The sequence below is a fragment of the Alexandromys fortis genome, unplaced genomic scaffold (genome assembly GCF_014885135.2).
Source record: "Alexandromys fortis isolate MF-2015 unplaced genomic scaffold, M_Fortis_MF-2015_v1.1 scaffold_22, whole genome shotgun sequence".
In the NCBI taxonomy this organism is placed as follows: Eukaryota; Metazoa; Chordata; class Mammalia; order Rodentia; family Cricetidae; genus Alexandromys; species Alexandromys fortis.
In genome coordinates, this window is record NW_026067900.1 from 11,473,588 (window position 1) to 11,495,264 (window position 21,677).

Below are 21,677 nucleotides of genomic sequence, written 5' to 3' on the forward strand. Positions count from 1 at the left end.
TATATGTGTTTATATAAAAGCACAGAGTATAGCTCATCTTTTACAACAATAAAATAGTCCATAGACAAATGGGTGTGATGAATTTCATTCTAATAATACTTTTGCAAATTAAGAACACTGTGACTGGTTTCATTATAAAAGGATACCGACATGCTACATGGGAATTCCTAAATGTTTTTAATTAGAAATAAACTAATGATGCCATCAGAAAGCACAGAGTCACAGCCAAAGTAATTATCTCTGGTCTCCAGATTGTTGCACCATAACATTCCAGGAGCCTATCAAAGGAGGCAGGGAAGCCAGGGATGTGGTCTCAGGATGATGGGACTCACAGAAAAAGCCCCTGCACTGTCTCACTATACGACACTAGGAAGAGAGAAGGACCCCACAAAAACTGCCACTTACACAGGCAACAGACACGTACTTGCTCCAGCTACCTCACAAGAGACGTGACAGATACACACTGTGACTTTTCACCAGGACTGGACAAAGGAACTTAGAGAAAGGTGTGAAAATAATAACTCTTTAATCTGCCAAGAATTTGGAGCACTGCAGATGGTGACATATATTAGTAAGCATAGTTCTTCACAAAAACAGAAGTGGGTAGCTTTTTTTCTCAACAAAATGCTCTCCCTGTAAGATTGGCAAAAGAGTAGTCTGTGCAGGTGGCCCAGGAAGCAGCAGGCCCCCTGGTGGACAGAGACATTCCTATGTGTAAGAATCCTAGAATAATTTTCTGGAAAGACAAACACACTGTTTCAGATAAAAGAGCAGAAAACTCCAGCTGTGCTGGTAGACCTGTTAGAGGTCAGCACCCATCTTACCCTGGAAGACCACTGTGTTCCTAGCTGGGAACGCACGGAAGAATGGGCTACGGAACAGGAACACCACCAGTTCCACAGGGCATACTCACGTCTTCTTTTTTCTTAGTTAGTACAGCAAATACTTTGGTCTGATTGTCTGCATCTTGTGACAAGCGATAATGACCCAGCAAAACTGCATCCGTTCTAAGAAATAATAAACACATCTTAAATCAACCAGTTATAGTTACTGGAGTAATCTAGGAAACTGAGCTACACCACCACCTGCTCAACTCACCTGCAAACGGTTACTAACTAGGACGAGAATGAACTTTAACTCCGAAGCCCCAAACCTATTACACAGGTTGCCTACGGAAAGGCTTCTGGAGACTGTTTCCTCCAAGCCCTGTGCCTGCTTTTAAGTCATACATATTCAGTCAGAGGAGGATAAATCTGAAAAATATGGACTGGCTAGAAAGCTATATAAAAACACTACCTGCTGTTTCTAGTTCTTAAACGGGGAACAATGGACTGAGGCTCCTCGGGGGTTGTCAACATCATCACATGGCCATCGGGAAAGAATCTTATGTACCTAAATAAAAAGAAAAACACCAACACCACTACACACACAATATAAAACATGCCCTTATTAGTTTGCAGTACCTACACTTGGTCATAGCTGTGAAACCCAGACTGAAATACCATCAGCAAAGCACTGCTAAGATAGGAACGCACGCACGACAAAGTCAGCCTATAAGGACAACTAAGGCATTCTATAAACTCCCTTGCGGATCTGCTGGCCTTTTCATTTTACTCACTGGATAAACATTAACTTGGATCTTTTCGACCCAGATTCTTTAAAGCCACAGATGCAGGCCAGAATGTAGCTTAATTGACAGAGTAGTCACTTAGCACAGACAAGGAGCTGACCCCCAGCAGCATAAAACTAGGTGTGGTGGTATACTTCTGCAATTCTTAGCAATCAGGAGGTGGAAGCTGGAGGATCAGAAGTTCAAGGTCATCCTTAACTATGTAGTGAGTTTGCAGCAAGCTTCAAACAATAAAATAAATTACAAAAACAAAACAACAACAACAAAAACAACTTGGCTCTTTTCTTAAAGTTCTCTATTTCCCTAAGGCACTAATGAACACCCAACAAAGTGGGACCCAATAATCAATATACCAGCACTCATCTACTTATTCTCAGCAGCAGTCACCCGTGCTAACACTAGCTGGGGGGGGGGGGGGGGGGGGACAAGCCTTGTATGTTATAACAAAGAAAAAGGGCTCTGGACTGCAACTAGGGGCTGAAGGACTTATAAACTTTATATTAATCTTTTGGTTTTTGAGTGCAGTTCCTGTCATAATACTGATGAAAATGCTGAGGATCATTCTGTGGATAAATCATAAGCAACAGAAAACAGACTGAATAACTAAGGAGCTGACACTGGCGAGAGCTCTCACGCACTCCGTGCACACAGCTCTACCTGTAGTATTCCACTTGGTGCCAGGCTCTATAGAAACCATCCAGAGACTGCTCTCCCTGGCGGATATATGTGGTTTTACTGATGTACACGCCTAGAAAAAAAAAAGTTGTCTTAAAAGTACATAAATACAATTTAAGTCAGAATCATATACCATAGTGTTGTTTCCCTTAATTATGCTCATACATACTTTAGTCTATTACAGAAATGTACTTAAAACAGTGCATTTATCAAAATGACCACTGCAGATCATGACATCTCCTGAGTTGAACTTACCATCAAAGCGAACACGAGGCCGTTCTAAAAACATCTCTCTCCAGGATGAGTACGGGACGAGTTTCATGCAGCCTCTACCCCACACTTTCAAGCAAGCCAGACGCCATATTTCAGGGTCTCTAGGTAGAAAGCACATCACCAGTAAGTGTTAAAAGCTAAGTCCTTAGAAGCAATGAGTATTTTGACTACCATGCATTTCTTTTTAATTTGACAATTATTTGTTGAGCTCCTTCGAGACACTGTCTCAAGTGGCAGGCAGAGGACCTTTTGTTTACTGGTGAGAGGAATATGCAGATAGAGTGCTCAGTGTAAAACCCAACCACAGAAGTAGTTAGACAGGAACGACACTGTTCGATAAACTAGTCCTTTGGGCAGGGTGACCACAGGGACAGGGAAGACTATCCTGGCAGGTGTAGCCAGTGCAAGGTTTGGGTTGGAATGTGAATGATGGGATCCGCAAAGAGCCAGTATGAGCGCAGGCTGCAGAAGAGAGCGAGCTGAGAGGACGGAGGGGGAGGCCTGCAGCGGAGAGTGAGGCTTACCAGAGCTGCACACACTAGAAACAGCGTGACTGTGCTTTCAAAGGACAGCTCTGGGAGAAATGGAGTAAGGAAAGGTGACAGAATCTGAGACAGCATCAACAGAGCAAAGTCAGTGCATTCAAGACAATAGAGGATGATAAAGGGACAGAAAACCAATTTAAAGAAATAACAGTAGAAAACTTTCCCAAACCTGGAAACAGACAAACACCCAGGAATCAGGAAGAACAAAGGATTCCAACCAAATACAACCAGAATACAACAAAGAAGTTCCAATGTGCCTAGCAACAGACTTCCAACAAGAACTTCTACTAAAGATCAGGGACATGGGATCCCATTCTAAACCCTGAAGGAAACAAACAAACTACGAAGCAAAGACGAAGGACCCAAGGGAGCTGGAGAGAGTCCTTGCCAGGACTGCCACAGAGAATCCAACAGCAAAGGGAAACTGCATGCTGTTGCTGGGTGAGGGAGAGCTCTGCAAACAGCAAGAAGTGGCAAGAGCCCTAAATGGAAGGGCAATGCAGAGAATGGAAGAACTGAAGCTTTGGTGCCAGCTGCTGGGGACAGGTTGTCTTTGTGCTGCCAGGAAAAGGAAAGTAGCTGAGTGTTGGCAACAGCAGTTCAAGAGCAGGCTGGCAGCTCTAACTGTGGGACCTCACAGGCTATGGGGGGAGGGCTGTGTGCTGGGAATTGAACCCAAGGCCTTGCACATGCTACACAAGCACACCGCCACTGCACTATCTACAGGGGTTTAATACAGTTAGTTCCAGGAGTTGGCTGGTGTAAGAGTGGCTGCCATGCTTCACAAGGAAACTCACAGTTCCCTAAAGGCAGAATCTAAGCTGCTACAACAACAGCCAGTGTTAGATATCCTTCAGCCTTAGGGTAAGCAGAACATCTGATGCTGGCAGGAAGCCCTGGCCTGTGCGCCTCCCAGCCACTCAGCGTTCTCAGATCAGCAGGTGGCACTGCCTCAAGCTAGAGTCCCATCTGTATTTTCCCTGGGGGTACTTGGGGGGGGGTCTCTTGGCACTGCAGCTGATGAGAGGGTCCCAGCTTTACCTGTGTCTGCCCACTTCCAGCAGCTCCAGGAATACAACTCCTAGAGTTCCACTACCTGGTGCCGTCTGCACTCTGTGGGAATGGGGCAAGGGTTCTTCTGTAGCCTGTTGCCTTGAGACTAGCTAGCTGTGAGTGCCAAAACCCAGCACCATCCACCACTATCTCTCAGAACCTGGGGAAAAAAAAAAACCTGATACACTTTCAACCCAGGTTCCCTAAAGCCCTGTGTGTCTATAGCTTGACCCTCAGTTAAGGGCTACTGGGAGGGGGCAGAATGTTAGCAGGCAGAAGCTTTGCGCCCTTGAAAGGATTAACAGGACGCTAGTTCCTTCCTACTCTTTCTTCCAGCTACCATCAAGTCAACAGCTGCCCACACCACATATTCCAAACCATTATGTTCTGCCTTGCTGCAGGCCTCGAGGCAACAGACCAAAGACCAACACCATCACCCAAAATAAACCTCATAACAGAACTCTTACACAAGTCCCATCTGTGCCCACAGCTCTAGAACCCCCATCATACACATATGGCTCCCCAACAGAAACCAGGAAAGACCTCTTCCCCAGTCTACAGCATTAGTGCTGCAGCTGCTGGGGCCAGAAAAGCACTGGCAGTGCCCAGGCCCAAGCCTGTCTTATTCATGCCCTGCACTTCCAAGACTGACTACCAACGTTTGCCCCACACAACCTAGGGACATTTTATCCACATCCTGCAGACAACAGATACCAAAACCACAAGACCCAGAACTATAGACACTCAACCCATAGGATCTAGTACAGCCACCACATCTGGTATCCCCAAGAGTGTAGACAGACCAGAATCACAAACCCAACTCTTACCCACATAAGCCCCGTAAGGCCTGTGTACATGGGACCACAGCTGCTGGTGCCAAAAGATAACTTGTATTTGTCACTTGAGACCTGGTTCCCACAAGCGGCTATCAGAGGTCCAAGTCCCAGAGCCACCCACAACTGTCCCTTTGCATCCTATTCCTTCTGGGGTTACTGATGCCACAGACCTCACCACTAATTTGGTTTTTATCACATGGAATCTAGGCAAGGTGACATCCTACCTCATGGCTCCAAAAACTGGACACTGGCACCAAAGTCCAGGCATTTCCCACATCTATCCTAAGAGTTGTGACAAGGTCTTTTTCAAATCCTATGGTTCAAGGACCACAGCTGTGGGCATGACAGACCTTGGTATTGCTGGTGCTTGTCAGGATGGACCTAAGGACAGCCCTCTGGGCATCTCATACAATCAGGACCCAGAGAAGCCTGAGGACACAAGAGTCTGCGCCCACTGTAAAGCTGTACTCACTGCAGTCTAGACGATCAGGTGCTCAGAGACACTGCTGACATCAAGCAGAGCCAAAAAAAAAAATCAATCACAAAGATGTCATACATTTAAGCTCCCTTCTAAGCAGAGCCAAAGCCCCAGCTGAGTCTATATCCCATCTAAATGGGGGAAAAATATTTCCAAGAAGTACAGGAAATAAAAACAAAAGGAGATGAGATAGATTACTTCAAAATAAGGTTTCTTTCTGGGTCAATGGATGGCTCAGAAGGGATGGCACTTGCTACTAAAACTGATGACCTGAATTTGGTCCCTGGGACCCAGATGGTGGGGGAGAACACTGACTCCAATGAGTTGTCTCTGGCCTGCACAGGCATGGCAAATGCTGTCCACATACATGGACATACTAACATATAACCAAATATAATAATTTAAAAGGTTTCTATGACGAGAATGAACTTTAACTCCGAAGCCCCAAACCTATTATACAGGCTGCCTAGGGAAAGGCTTCTGGAGACTGTTTCTCCCAAGCCCTGTGCCTGCTATTAGAAAGAAAACATCTAATAGCATGTAGAGATAGCCTAAAGAATGAGAGAAACACACTGGCCAAATCTACACATGAGAGAGGTGACATTTATAAGAAATTCTAAATATTCAATAGCAAAAAACACCAATAAGCTAATTAAAACATGAGCAATAAATCTAAACAGACATTTCTCAAAAACAGATATTCTGATGATAAACAGGAACATGAAAAAAAGTGTTCCATACCACCAATCATCAGGGAGAGGCAAACAAAACATTGGTATCACATACTTCATGAAGAATACTCCATATGAAGAATACAAATTAGTACAGTCATGCAGGTTCCGTGAGAGATGCAAATAGGGCTGTCGCATGATGCAGCAATCCCAGTAATGGGTAAGCATCCACAGGAAATGAATCCGTGTATAGAGGCATCTACAGCTCACGTCACTGCAGCACTGTTCACATAGATAGCAAACGGCAGGAGAATGGACTTTACAAACCATAGCACAGCAAAGAAAACCAGCCTACAAACCACAATCCCAGAGAACTTGGACAACAATGAGGACACGAAGAGAGACTTACATAGATCTAATCTACATGGGAAGTAGAAAAAGACAAGATCTCCTGAGTAAATTGGGAGCATGGGGACCTTGGGGGAGGCTTAAAGGGGAGAGGGGAGAGGCAGGTAGGGGAGCAGAGAAAAATGTAGAGCTCAATAAAAATCAATAAAAAACATAGCACATATATACACTGCAGCACTATTTAGACATAGAAAGAATAAAATCATGCAGTTTGTATCAACTTGGAAGGAACTACGGGCCATTAAGTTATGTGAAATGTAGTGACAACTGTCACATATCCTACTCATTATGCAGGATCTAAAACAGTCCCATAAAAGATGAGGACAATGGTGGCTATCTGCTTATGTCACTGGGAAGAGGAGTAGAAGGGGGGGCAGGGGTTGATCAATGGCACTAAGTTACACTTAGGAGAAGAAGGGCCAGTGCTGTGACATAGTAGAGAGGGCATCAAGGTCAATATGCTGTGTATTTTCAAACAGTACAAGAATTTTGAGTTTCCACCATGAAGAAAGAAATAACCCAGGTATTGTGGCATTAACCTGTAATCCTAGCACTTCAAAGGCTGAAGCATAGAGCTTTGGAATTAGAAGACAACCTGAAATAGAGATATAGTTCAAGGCCATCCTGGGCTACACAGCAATACCTAGTCTCAAAATAACAAATGCTAAGATATAGTTTTATAAAAAGTACTTGCCTAGTACAAAAACAGAAGTGAATATGGTTAATGTAATTATACAGTATGCAACATACACTTATCATACATTATATAGAACTATTAATATAGAAATTACTTTTACCTTTTCATGCATTAGCTAAAATAATAAAATTAGGTGCATGCTGATAGAACCAGGACCTGGGAGGCTGAGTCAAGAGGACTACTTTGCACTTGAGGCCAACCTGGGCTACACCGTGAGTACCAGGCCAGACCTTGCCTCAAAACCCAAAATAAACCAACAAACAAACTCTTAGAAACAAACAAAAATGCCACCCGGTCCTGTTCCTATGAGAACCACCCTTCAGACCCAGGAAGACAGAGCTGTTCCCAGAGAGAGAAGATTTTCCCCAGCAGACCTGTGACAGGAACATTAGTTTCCTAAGATGGAAGAAAACAGTACTAATAAACAACACAAATACCTCATGTTCAAACTACAACATCAAGAACTCGAATATAGGGGCTAAGAGAATTGACTGCTCTCACAGGGGATCTTGACTCAGTTCCCAGCACACACAGCAGCTCACAACCATCTGTAACTCCAGCTCTAGTGGACCCAATACCCTCTTCTGGCCTCTTCAGACATTAGGCACATACGTGGCGCAGACATGCATGTAGACAAAATATTCGCCCACGTGAAATAAAGTCTTAATTTCTTTTAAGAATTTGAATATAGAGGAAGTGGAATCAAAGTGTGGAGGGCAGAGTCTGTATGCAAACTGGTATCAGCTTCAAATAATTATTAAGATGAGTTTTGTAGCTTTCATGGTAAATCCAAGTACAAACCTGTAATAGACACACTAAATATAAAAAACAGGAAATAAAAACATGCTGCTAGGCAAAACCACCTCACCCAAAACAGACAGGAGAGGGTAAGGGACTACAGGCTAACTAGAAAACAATGACAACAATAAATTCTCTCATATCGGGAATTACCTTATATACAGATCAGCTTTCCAACTGAAAGACAGATGCCTGGACAGAGGACTGACTCTGGCAAACTGACCTCTGACCTCCATTCATGCTGCGGTACTTGGACACTCACACATACAAACACACAAATAAGTAATATGATAAAAACTGTTTTAAAAACTCATGTTGAACTGTCACTTGTCTCTTGTTAGATTCTGAAATAAGGGGAAAATGGCAAACGTTAGCCAGCTATGGGGAGAAAGGGACTGCTACTGGAATGAACGGACACTAGGACAGTCACTACTGAAGGCGGTAGAGGCGAAAATAGTACAAATAGAATCATATGATCTAGCAACCCTACTACTGGGTATCTTTTTAAAAAAAGTAAAGCATTTATTTGTGTATGCACATGAGAGAAAGAGAGAAAGTGTGTGAGTGTGTATGTGTGTGCGCGCACGCACGCGCTTGTGCCAGGGTGTGTCAGTGCCCTCAGAGGCCAGAGGAGGGCATCAGATCTCAGAGTCAGAGTTACAGGTAGTTGTAAACTGCATCCCACAGTGCAAATATATTTTAAAACATCATACTATAAACAATAAATATATACAATTTCTTTCTGTCAGTTAAAAAAAAATCCCTCTGGTGGTTACAGAAAAAATGTTCTATGTATCCAGGAATAAAAGCAAGGCCATAGAGAATGTCACCAAATTTATTGAGACCAGGGGAAACAGTGGCCAAAGCTGATTGGTAGCAGTAGTAGAGAAATGGCTGATTGGACATACATTGTGAAAATAGCAGCAGAATTTTTTACAGTGAAAATAAGAGAGGCTGAGGAGATGGCTCAGTGGTAAAGGGTCTATCATTCAATTATGAGGTCTGGAGTTGATTCCCAACATCCATATAAATGCTAGGTGGACATGGCTGCTACACACACACCCGACACACTCAGCCCTGCAGAGACAAAGGAGCCCCACAGCAAGCTAGCTAGTCAAACCTGCCGACTAAGCAAGTTCTATGTTCTAGACTGACCCTGTCCCCAATATATAAGGTTGAAAATAATGGAGGATCTAGGCAGTGGTGGCATACTCCTTTAATCCCTGCATTCAGGAGACAGAGACAGTTGGATCTCTGTGAGTTAAAGGCCAGCCAGGTCTACAGAGCAAATTCCTGGAGTCCACAGACTCCAAAGCTACAGGGAAACCCTGTCTCAAAAAAGAAAAAAGAAAATGATAGAGGAAGACTCCTTACTCAATTTCAGGTCTGTGAATGCGCAGACACACGTGTTCAAAAACATGGGAACACATACTCACCTACACCACATAAATTCAAAAAACTAAGTGTACGCTGTGTTAAAAAGACATATTTTGTTATAATTCAAAATATTTTTAAATCCCACTCGATAAAAGATAGCATCTTCAACAAATGGTCCTAGTCAAACAGGATAGTTACATGTTGAGGAATGAAGCTACATCCCTATCTCTTGCCCTATACAAAACTCAACTCCAACTGGATCAAGAACCCCAATCAAGTAAGATCTGATAGAGAAGAAAGCACAGAACACACTCCAACTAATAGACACAGGAAGGACTTTCTGAACATGATTGGGACAATACAGGCACTAAGAGCAACAATTATTAACGTCTGGAGGGATGGTTCAGTTGTTAAGAGCACTGACTGCTCCTCAAGACGACCAACGCTCAATTCTCAGCACACACAAGGCAGCTCACAACTGTCTGTAACTCCAGTTCCAGGGGATCCAATACCCTTACACAGACATAAATGCAGGCAAAACATCAATGCACGTAAAATAAAAAATAAACCTTTAAAAATGTTTTTTAAGACCAATAATTGATAAATGTGACTTAATAAAATTGGAAAGCTTCTGTAGAACAAAGGGCACCATCATGTGAGTAAAGAGATCCCTACAGAATGGAAAATCTTTACCTGCTACGTATCTGATAGGAGGATTAGTATCTAAAATACACAAATAATTCATCAAGAATTGTTTCTTGACTAAACACCAAGAAAATAACTACCTATAAAAAATTTGGGCAAGAATCTAAACAGAACTCTAAAGAAATACAAATGTCTAGGTCCTCTGAGAGTCCTAATGCCCTTAACCACTGGGCCATTCCTCCAGCGCCAGGTTTCCTTATTTTAATAATTTCTCATTTTATGATGATAAATCAAGTTTTATTCCAGAAATTTTGCTTTATTTACCAAACTGACATGTCTTCCCACCTATAATTAATGGAGTAATACTGATTGGTTGGCCAATTTGAAAGAATAGGCAGCAATCCAATGCCACTTAGTAGATATTTATGCAACAGACCAATACAGAATTATTACAAACCCAGGCTTTAATTCAAATAGTTTGTGCAAAATATTAGATTCTAAATGGAATTAGGCTATTTAAAAATAATGCATTTGCAATTTTAAGGACTAAAGTTATAAAATAAATTCCACATGCTAAGGACTAAGTATGTATTTTTGTATAAGAAACCTCTGGAGAATCAGATACAAATGACTTCATATTGTGCTGTGATACTCTTCATACAACAACATTTTAAGGTATGCACTTGTTAATTTAAGGAGTCAAAACAAAAGCCTAGGAGAGCTAAATTTAAGTCATTAACACCTAATGGGTTTAGAGTTATTATACGAACACTGTGAATGTATTTTCTTCCACATCAGCTGAACTGTCATGGGAGCCGTGGAAGTAGTCAATGTGACCACATCTGCTTCAGTGTCTATACTCTGGGAACCCAGCACATTCTAACTTTTAAATGTTGTTGTTCAAGAAAAATCACATTGAGTACAGTTTTGCACAGTTTCTATTTAAGCTCTTACTCCGAACATCAAGGTTTGTTTGTTTTGTTTTCTGTCAAAACTGACAAAAGGCTATCATCTTTTTCTTACTGTCTAAGTCATTTCTAAAAACAAGTACCTGGCACAGATATAGAATCCTCTGCACACCAGTGACAACTGCTCTAACGATCTGAGATCCAAGTCACTTGAAACCACCCATCGGAAGATGTACATCAGGACCTCCATAGGCAGGACTGCAACAGAAAATCAGCCTTCAGTGACTCCCTTATTCTCTTGGTGCACGTGTGCATTCTGAGAACCCTGTACATCACAGCCTCATACTGCTCAGACACAGACTGAACACACCTAACTACCCAGCAGAAACAATAGCTCCTACACCGATACATGGGAATCTTTATTTTTCGGGAAAGATTTGGTGCTACCGAAAGTACCATTCTCCCCTGCACAATTATTTTATATTAAATTATTAAAATATATTAAAAACAATGTGATTCATATAGGTAACTGTGGATATTCTTCACACTGTGTGAATATATGCCACTGTGATTGGTTTAATAAAAAGCTAAACGGCCAGTAGTGAGGTAAGATTTTCAAGGCAGAGAGAATGCTGGGAAGAAGGACAGAGTCTGAGAAGACACCAGGAGATGCAAAGTGAGCAGGATGGGAAGTACATAGATGAGGTAAATGTGCCTTGGGGCAGCACATAGATTAATAGAAATGGGTTAATTTAAGCTATAAGAGCTAGCTAAAGTCGGGTGGTGGTGGTGCATGCCTTTAATCCCAGCACTTAGGAGCCAAGGCTAGTTTGGTCTACAGAGTGAGTTCCAGAACATCCAGGACTGTTTCACAAAGAAACCCTGTCTCAAAAAACAAAAACAAAAACCAAACCAAGACAAAAAAGGCTAGCTGAAAACAATCCTAAATCCGAGCATTTCCTCTCTGTGTGTGGTTATTTGGGAGTGGCTGGCAGGACAGAGCTGATCTGTAGTCATTCGGAGAAACTTTGCCTACAAATGGCACCCACTGTCAGGCAACACAGAGCCACATAAAATCTGAGATCAAGCTTTAAAAAAGATTCTAAGCACATGAAAACAGAGTCAAAGTCAGCTTCCTGGTAACTGCCTTCTCTCAGGTAGGCTCAGTGCTAGCAACAGAGGCATGGCTCCTAGAAGAGGCAGCTTCCTGGCTCAGTGCCAGCAGCAAACACAGCCATGGCCCTTTTAAGAGGTCCTGCTACTGAACACTGCACGTCTCAGGGGCAGCATGGACCCCAAAACTTCCCAGAGTTGGGGCACAAACGTGGCTCCCTGGCACCTATGGCATGAGGCTAAGCTCTCAGGGAATCAAGAGGGGAGGAGCCAGCCGCCAACATGCCATGAGCTAAGTTACACAGTGGTTTAAGTTTTGCTCGTGCAGACAAAAAAGATTACAGATACAGATTAAGACAAATCCAAAGAAACCTCTAGATAGGTTACAGTGAATTTAGAATATACACAGGCTTGGGGGGGGGGGGAGGATAAATACAGGTATAGAATAAAAAATAGTTTAAAAATAATAAAGTCCTTAAGAAAGAAGTATGTGTGTGTGTGTGTGTGTATGTGTGTGTATTAAGTCATGTAAAGATGGGAAATACACAGGGTCTGGATCCTGTATGTTATTGTGTTGTTTTGAATATTTTGACTCTTGATAAAAAACTGATAGCAACTTAGAAACATTTGATTATTAAAGCTGCTAGATTAAACCAACCAATATATTTTAAAAATCTATCAATTTCAAAATGGAAGTCAAAAGGTGTGTTACATTGGGGGAGATGTTATGCTTTTAGGCTGTGAGTTGATTCCACATTGACATGGATCAGGCTTCATCAGGGAGGACTCCCTGAAAATCCTGGCTACAGACATAAAGAAATAAACCTAGAAAAACTACAAAACACATAATGTTTATTTTACCTGCTCAAACATAAAACAAACAAAATCATCTTTGGTTAGCTTGAGTACAACACACAGTCTATACTTGGATTAATACAGACATGTATGTTATCTTTTAAAGTTTATTTGTATTTTCAAAACAAGGGGACCAGACACCAATGAAAATGGGTGGCCTAGATGATCCAGCATCTCAGAATGCCTCTGCTATAGTCTCCTTAGAATTCTGCATCCAAAACAGCTTCAAGGCTGCTGGCTGAGATGGTCCAGCCTCACAAACTACTTCAGTCAAGACTTAACAATTATCCTGATTTTCCTAAGGTTCCCCCCAAATATACCAGCACTCACTGAGAGCAGGAAGTAGTCTTAAAAAAACAACACCCATTCCCAAAAAGTGGATTATGGATGTTGCCAATGTTTGGGGGGGTTGGTTACACATTGTTATTAGTCATAGCAGGAAAAAAAAAAAAAAAACAAAGGAGTTAAATTCAAAGATCTCTAATGGAAAAAAGGAGGATATTATATAGAAATGATGAGATAAAATGGTAAATTGTTGAATCTACTTTAATCCAAAAACAACTATTGATCTCAAAATATTTTAAATTGGCATGGATTTATATTTAGTGATACAAATCTAAAGTTAATTTTGTTATACTATTTGTGTGTTTCTACTCTTATTTGGAGTATTGTACTTATAAAGCAGCTCATTTTAAAATGTAATGTATAATCAGGAAATACAGATTAGTAGTCATCTATAATAATCAAACTTGTAGTCACATTAGGTTATGTTTTTAAGGTTAAACAGATGTATTTAGATAGATAAAAGGTCTTCAAACACTACAAAGACTTATGTAATGTGGCATTTAATATGTTTAATGACCTAAGGCTTTTTATGACAGTGAGACATGTCTGTTCCTGACAGCACTAATTTACTTCAAAAGAAGATAAATACCAAAGAACCTCCATATGAAGTTTGCTGTCTTTATGACAAAATTTGGGCAAAAAAATCCTCCCCTTGCCTCAGTTGTTATCCAAACTGGACCAGCAGGATGCAAAAGAAAGCAACTGCTAAACTTTGCCAAGACAAGGTAGGACATTCCTTGCTTCTCAGAAAAGTCTATCAGAAATACTAGACCTATAAGCCAAAGATGGATGTCCCAACGTTACAAAAGAACTTTGGTTGACTGTCCAGGCAGCCAGATGTCCCTGTCATTAGGTAACATTACACCTCTCTGGGGTCTTTGATCAAGTTAAAGACTAAATATTTAGAGTTAAAGTTTTTCATAGCCATGATAAAAAGCAAATTAGGTATAAAATGTTAGACTCACAAAGACAAGATAAATAATAGAATATTTTCTCTAAATTTGCCAAATACAAATCAACTGGAAATTATAACTGTGATTCTCACTTGATAACTGTTTTTGTTGTATGTAGTTTTACTATGTTAAAATTAAAACCTTTCTTTTTTATTTAGACAAAAAAAGGGAAATGTGATTATATGTCACTGTGATGATCAGTAGCTAAGCAGGATTTTGGGGGCAGAGAGGATGCTGGGAAAAAGAAAGGCAGAGTCATGAGCTGCAGAGCAAGCAGGATGGGAAGTATATAAATGAGGTAAACAAGCCTCAGGGCAGCCCATTGATTAACAGAAATGGTTAATTCCAGTTATAAAAGCTAGCTAAAAATAAGCCTAAGCTATTAGCTAAACATTTACAATTAATATTAAGTCTCTGTGGTTATTTGAGGGTGGCTGGCAGGACAGAGCTGATCATAGGCAGTCCCCACAAAAAACTCGGCCTACAGGTAACACTAAAGTTATTTTTATTTAAGAAAGTTTTAAATAGACCTCCCATAAATAAGCAGTATTTAGGAAATGAAAATGACAACTTCTGAACATTTGAGGACTACTGTACACTCTGCCTGATATGTTTATTAGCACCAGTGTTCCTCCAGCTTCCAAAGGGCTTCACTGAAAAAAGTATGGCACCCCAGTCTCCTGCATCACCAGTTCTGTTGTTTCAGGTTCTAAAAAGCACAGATTTACATCTCTAGCTATTTCTATAACTAGATCGCCCATCACATCGGACTGTACACCAAGGTTGGAGTGTTTCTGAGTGAAAACCCCCAAGAAGCCACACCTGATATGTGAGTCTGACTGGTCTCCAGCTCAGGCTGACACAGTCTGAGCACAGACTCCTGGAATGTGAGCTGCTGCTGGAAGTACGACAAGAGATCTGCCATCTTGCTGCCATCATCGCTGTCTTCCATGCTGCAACAAGAGGAGTAGGGAACTCAGTGCCTCAGATCAGAAGTGCACACAGTTAAAACTGCTACAGCACCTTCAAAGGGCTTCAGAAACTCATCTAAGAAACACGCCTTCTTATACAGTAAAAAGATGTGCTAATGTGTGTCCTGCCTTGCTGGAAAGTACCATACCATGCTTCCCCAAACAAAACCATTTTGGTAATTATGCAAAAAGTTAAGATTTTTAGGCTCAGGTATTGAGATTTAATTAGTTTAATTGTAGATATTTTATGAATTAGTGAAAACATTGATTTGAAATTTTGTGTAAATTCTTTAATGAATTTTTTTGTGTGGGGGAGTTTGTCTGAGGATATACCATGCAGAGCCCTCAGGGGCTGGAAAGTTTAAAACGGCAATTAATACTGACTTCAACAGATGTCTATAATATGCCTTATCCAATTCTTAAATGTTGATTTTTTTTTCTGTGTTAAAGAACACTAGTTTTGGGAGGAAGAAGAGGACCAGCAAGAACAAAGGAAAAAGAACAAAATTTAATTACACCACAGGCACACACCCAAAGATGAAGGCCATCATTTTGTTTGCCACTTTAAGCATATTTAATGAAAAATGTAAGTTAATTATTTCATGACAGAGCAAATAATAAAGCACCAAATAGCTCCTTAGTAAACTCTATGTAATAGACCAGGTGGTGGTGACACAAATTTTTAATCCCAGCACTCGGGGGTGGGGGGTCAGAGGCAGGTGGATCTCTGAGTTTAAGGTCAGCCTAGTCTACAGAGTAAGTTTTAAGATAGCCAGGGCCACACAGTGAAGCCCTGTCACCAAAATAAATAAATGAATGAATGAATGAATGAATGAATGAAAACAAATGACAAAAAACCCGTCCCTCTATGGAATGGTTCCCCATCCCATAATGAGACAGAGTCTCATAGCTCTGGCTATCCCTCAGTTCTCTATACATTCAAAGGTGATGCTGAACACACTCCCACCTCGCCCTCCAAGTGCTGTGATCAGAGGTATATGCCATCAAACCCTGCTGTGTGGTAACTTGAGGCCAGACTGGTCTACAGAGTGAGTTCCAGAACAGCGAAAGATACAGAGAAATTGTGTCTCAAAAAAACAAAACTTAAAAAACAAAAAAGTAAAAGAAATAGAGTAAAAAAAAAAAAAAAAAAAAACAAGCCATGTGAAGATGGAAATTACAGACAGAATCTGTCTGGATGCTGTATGTTATTGTGTTGTCTTTGAATTGTTTGACTGCTGAGGAAGGAGTAACTGTTGCTAAAAGACATCTGATTATAAATGCTGCTGGATTAATCCAACCTATATATTTTGAAAATATCCTGACTTCAAAATTTAAGTCAAAGAATAACGTTACTATGGGAAAGAGGTTCTGCTTTTATTTCCACAGAAAATGAGAGGCTGTGGATTCAGTCTGGGTTAAGAATAATAAGGTTTGATGGAGGAAGAACCCCTGAAAAGTCTCCAATGGGAATGGATGGCCCAGATGATCCAACATTTCAGAGCACCTCTGTTGTAGTTTCTTCTGATTTCTGCATCCAGACCAGTTTCAAGGCTGCTGCCTGAGATGATCAAGCCTCACAGAATATTCCAGTCAGGACTTGACCATAATCCTAAATTTTCTTTGGGTCCCCACAAGATTACCAGCACAACCAAACAGCAGGAAGTAGCATAGAAAACTTCATCCACATTCCCCAAAAAAATGGGATTATGGATGTTTGTCTTTGTTTAGAGTGTTGATTACAAACTGTTATGGATAATGGTCAGGAAAAAAGCTAAACAAAGGAGATTAGATTCCAAGTTCTTACTTTGCAAAGAAAAAATGGGAAATAATGTGGGATGATGCTCTTGTAAACTATAAAGATTTGTTACTAATATTGGTTTAATAAAACGCTGATTGACCAGTAGCCAGGCAGGAAGTATAGGTGGGGAAACCAGACTAAGAGAATTCTGAGAAGAGGAAAGACAGAGTCTGTCACCAGCAAGATGAAGAGGACCAAGATGAGAAAGCCTTACTGAGAAAAGGTACCAAGCCATGTGGCTAAACATAAGACAAGAATTACAGGTTAATTTAAGTTATAAGAGCCAGTTAATAATAAGCCTGAGCTAACAGGCCAAACCATTTATAATTAATATAAGCCTTTGTGTGTTTATTTGGGACTCAATGGCTGTGGGACAGGGCAGGACAGAAATGTCTGTCTACAACACCCACTTTACATGGTGCTGGGGATCAAACCCTGGGATTTGTGCATGTTGGGCAAGCATTCTACTAACTGAGTTATATTCCTAGCCCTGTAATGCCCATTTTGAATGCCCTGACATTTCCTCTTGGGCACAAACATCTTTCCTTTTAATGCCATCAAGTTGGGCTTTGGAGAAAAGTTAGGCCAAAACAATTTTATAACCATATTGATTAAAAATCACTGGTTTTGAAATATACTCTTAATCTTTCCTCAGTTTAAACCATCATTGCTCCTTCATAACTGACGGGAGTGCTGTCAGGTACAATGAAACACGACTTCTCTCAATGCTTATACCTTGCACCTATGCTTTTAAGCAATGCTATCTGACAGGTTTAATAATGTTCATTCTATATACAGTAAGAGAATGAAAGCACTATAGTTTAGCATTTTCCTAACAAGATACATTTTTTTGAAATGTCAAAAGATTCAAACACAGAAACTAGTCTAATGACGTTCTATATACCTACCACCCAACTTCAAGCATTAGTTACCATATTTATCAACTAGCCTAACTACATTTATTTAGTACTTTCTACTTCAAATAGATTTCAGAAGGTTGAAAGATATTCTTTAATTTATTCTTTTCAATAATCATCAATTTAATTTTAAAAACTTTCATCATTGGAGCTAGATAGATGGCTCAGTGGTTAAGGGCACTGGCTGCTCTTCCAGAGGTACTGAGTTCAATTCCCAGCAACCACATGGTGGCTCACAACCATCTGTAATGAGATCTGGCATCCTCCTCTGGCGTGCGGGCATACATGGAGGCAGAATGTTGTATTCATAATAAATCTTTTAAAAATAAATAAAAATAAAAACTTTCATCACCTTATGCTTGTTACATCTACTCAAGATATAAATCTTAAAATTTCTCTAACTAAGTAAGTCTACTTATAAATGTAGACACAGTAAACATGACACTAACAGAAACAGCATCACCATCTTAGCAAGTTTAGAGTCAGAATGGCAAAAAGCACTTAGCTTATATCTTTATACATTACTCTGTTAAATTATACACGCACTAGCTGTTTCCAACGCCATCACCATCTGGAGATCGGGTATAAGTAATCTTGAACTCAATATCAGGTACAAGTTGCATAGCTCTACGGTAGAACTTGATGGCTAAAAGCAGAGACAAAGCTAAGTTAGTTATGGGCACACATTTCTGTCAGTTACTCTGACTGCCCTTAACTGTGGTTGGCAGACTTCTTTATGAACAGCTGAACACTTCAGACATGCAATGGTAGCATACCGAACAAACACGTCTCCAAGCCATGCTGCTCAGGCTCCTATCCTCAAGACTAAGAGGTTATGTAACTTAAGATGTGTTTTACAACTATCTTTTCATCCTTCCCATGTTTTTCTCACCATCTATGACTCATCAGATTGATTCTATGTGGGTGTTTTTTTGTGGGGTTCAAAAAAAATACAATTGTTATAGGTCAAAATAATTACTTCTGGATGAATTTTTCCTTGTATCACAAAGGTGAAGAAAATGAAATGCTGGATATAATTCATCCTTCAAATCCAATTTCCTTCAGCCAATGTGCCCTTATTCAGCTAAATAAACTTTAAATATTATTATTTTTATGTGAAATTTTAATTTCTACTTTTTAAATTACTCTTTGAGACTGAGACTATAAATAAAATTACAACATTTCCTCCTTCCCTTCCCTTCCTCCAAACCCTCACATGTACCTCTCTCCTTTATCTGTTTCAAATTCATGGCTTCTTTCTTTTAATTAGTGGTTAAATACATATATATTCATGTAGATACATATATATTCCTACATATAAGCTGCTCGGTCTGTATATTACCTGTGTGTATCTTTTCAGGGCTGACTACTTGTTGTTGTGTACTCCAGCCTGGGGATTTTTTTAAATATTTATTTATTTATTATGTATACAATGTTCTGTCTGTGTATATGCCTTCAGGCTAGCAGAGGGCACCAGACCTTATTATAGATGGTTGTAAGCCACCATGTGGTTGCTGGGAATTGAACACAGGACCTTTGGAAGAGCAGGCAATGCTCTTAAACGCTGAGCCATCTCTCCAGCCCCCCTGGGGATGATTTTTTAATTCCCTTCTCAGAAAATCTTAGCTTCCTGTAGGTGTGTGTGTGTGTGTGTGTGTGTGTGTATAGAGTTGAGGCCTCCTGGCCTTCCCCCAATTTATTTTTATTTCTGTCTATGTGTAGGTGCCCAAGGAGGACAGAAGAGAGTGTCAGGTGCCCTGGTGCTAGAGTTACAGAACTGTGAGCACTGTTGAGCATCTCTATAGATCCATATAACTTATTTTTGCTGCTTTGGTTTTTGCTTTGTTTTATTGGTAAAATGTAAAGTCAAGCTTAGAAAGACCAACTGGTGTTCTTTGATTTCATCTGTAGTATTTCATACATCTGGAATACTTTCACACATAAAAAGAACACAGTGTGGCCTGGCGGTGGTGGCGCATGCCTTTAATCCCAGCACTCGGGAGGCAGAGGCAGGCGGATCTCTGAGTTTGAGACCAGCCTGGTCTACAGAGCTAGTTCCAGGACAGGCTCCAAAGCCACAGAGAAACCCTGTCTCTAAAAACCAAANAAAAAAAAAAAAAAAAAAAAAAAAAAAAAAAAAAAAAAAAAAAAAAGAACACAGTGTGATTTTTATTTTACTAATGAAAACTAACACAAAACTAAATATAGAAAATTTATTTTACTCATTCTACAAATATGATAATACTGTCCTGTAATGTATTTTGGAAACAAGTTATATACAATTCATTCATTTTAACTAATTAATTATTTTAGTGAGAACGGGTCTTTACTATGTAGCCCTGGCTGGCCTGGAACTCATTTTGTAGACCATTTCAAACCTGCAAGGATCTTCCAGCTGCAGGCATGCACTACTGTGCTCAAATTTTTGTTCTTAATTTAAAGAAATAACTTCCGTGGTAGGAGGAGAATGCTCTATACCAAATAAATTTCAGCACAAGTGAATACTGATCGCTAACGAGCTGCAATTTAGAAGCTGGGTTTTACCTTCATAGAGAGCTCCGTTTTGTTCTTCTTCTACTGCTTTCAGGAAGAGTTCTCGAGCCTGTGAAATAAAAAGGTTTTTTAAAAAAGCTTTGAAAATCTGTATGGTAGGCAGACAAACCAGGTGTGATGGCACAAGACCTCAATCCGGCACTCGAGAGGCAGAGGCAGTAGGTCATCCATACGTGTGGACAGCCTGGGTTCATGAAACCCTACACAAAAATAAATAAATAAACAATAGGAAGTAAATTTATAGTAGAAAGAAAACATTTTCAAATGATGCTACAGAATTGTACATCCAAAGCAAAATAATGGATTTTGACCTAAGCCACTCAGTTTACATAAAAATAACTCAAAATGGATTATCAACTCAAATGCAAAACCAAAAAGAAAAAAAAAAACCACTTGAGGGAAAATGAAAATCTTGGGGACATAGGTGGCTCTTATTGTGTGAGTGACACAAAAACACACAGTCCACCCTGTAAAGACTCAGGCTCTGAGGGGCACCCTGCTGGGATGTGATGACAGGGTGGGGACAGCCCCATGGGAGAGGAAGACAGTGACAGGGGTCAGGCAGCAGCTAGCACGTAGAGTACTTCCAGTGTGAACAGCTACGGACTCTCCAGATTAAGATAATGACTGATATAACATGACAACATGTTCAGTTTAAAATGTAACAAAACACCAACTATAGCTCCCAAAGAACCAGGTGCCCAGGTGCCAAGTGAGATGCAGCAAGGCACACAGGAGGCTCAGGCAGGGAGAGCCCGGTAAGCTCTAGGCCACTCTACCTACACAGGGAGTTGCAGGCTGAGAACCACTACAGGGTGAGAACCTGTCTCAAGACAAAAACAAAACAAACAAAAAGCCAGCAAACAAACATCCTTTGAAAAGGCTATAGCATTTGAAAATTTCCACCGCTGCCTTTAGGACTTCTGCTGTAAATTCCAGACATCCATTTTTTCAGACACTAGGTGAATCTTAAGAGGCAATAAATAAACAACAAACTACATGAAAATGTTAGGTGATAGGAAAATAAGCTGGTATTAATTACTGGATAAGATGTCATGACCCAATCAACTTAGAAAAGAGGGTTTATTTGGGTTCGCGGTTCCAGAGGCTTGGAGTCCATGGCGGGAGGAGTGAAGGCATGCTGCAAGAACCGGAAACTGAGCGCTCGCATCTTT

General features: G+C 40.5%; 1 protein-coding gene across 2 annotated transcripts in view; it reads right to left on the reverse strand.

Moving 5' to 3' along the window:
- The window catches only part of Fbxo9 (F-box protein 9), a 32,676-nt gene that overhangs the window by 3,647 nt on the left and 7,352 nt on the right, over nt 1–21,677 (reverse strand). For both annotated transcript variants that reach the window (XM_050124650.1, XM_050124641.1), the window contains exons 4-11: nt 20,494–20,551; nt 18,496–18,595; nt 15,083–15,213; nt 11,138–11,252; nt 2,561–2,679; nt 2,288–2,378; nt 1,297–1,392; nt 914–1,007 (exon numbers count right to left, since the gene is read on the reverse strand). In XM_050124650.1, coding sequence (XP_049980607.1) covers nt 914–1,007; nt 1,297–1,392; nt 2,288–2,378; nt 2,561–2,679; nt 11,138–11,252; nt 15,083–15,213; nt 18,496–18,595; nt 20,494–20,551 — 804 coding nt within the window. The remainder of the gene's footprint in view (nt 1–913; nt 1,008–1,296; nt 1,393–2,287; nt 2,379–2,560; nt 2,680–11,137; nt 11,253–15,082; nt 15,214–18,495; nt 18,596–20,493; nt 20,552–21,677) is intronic.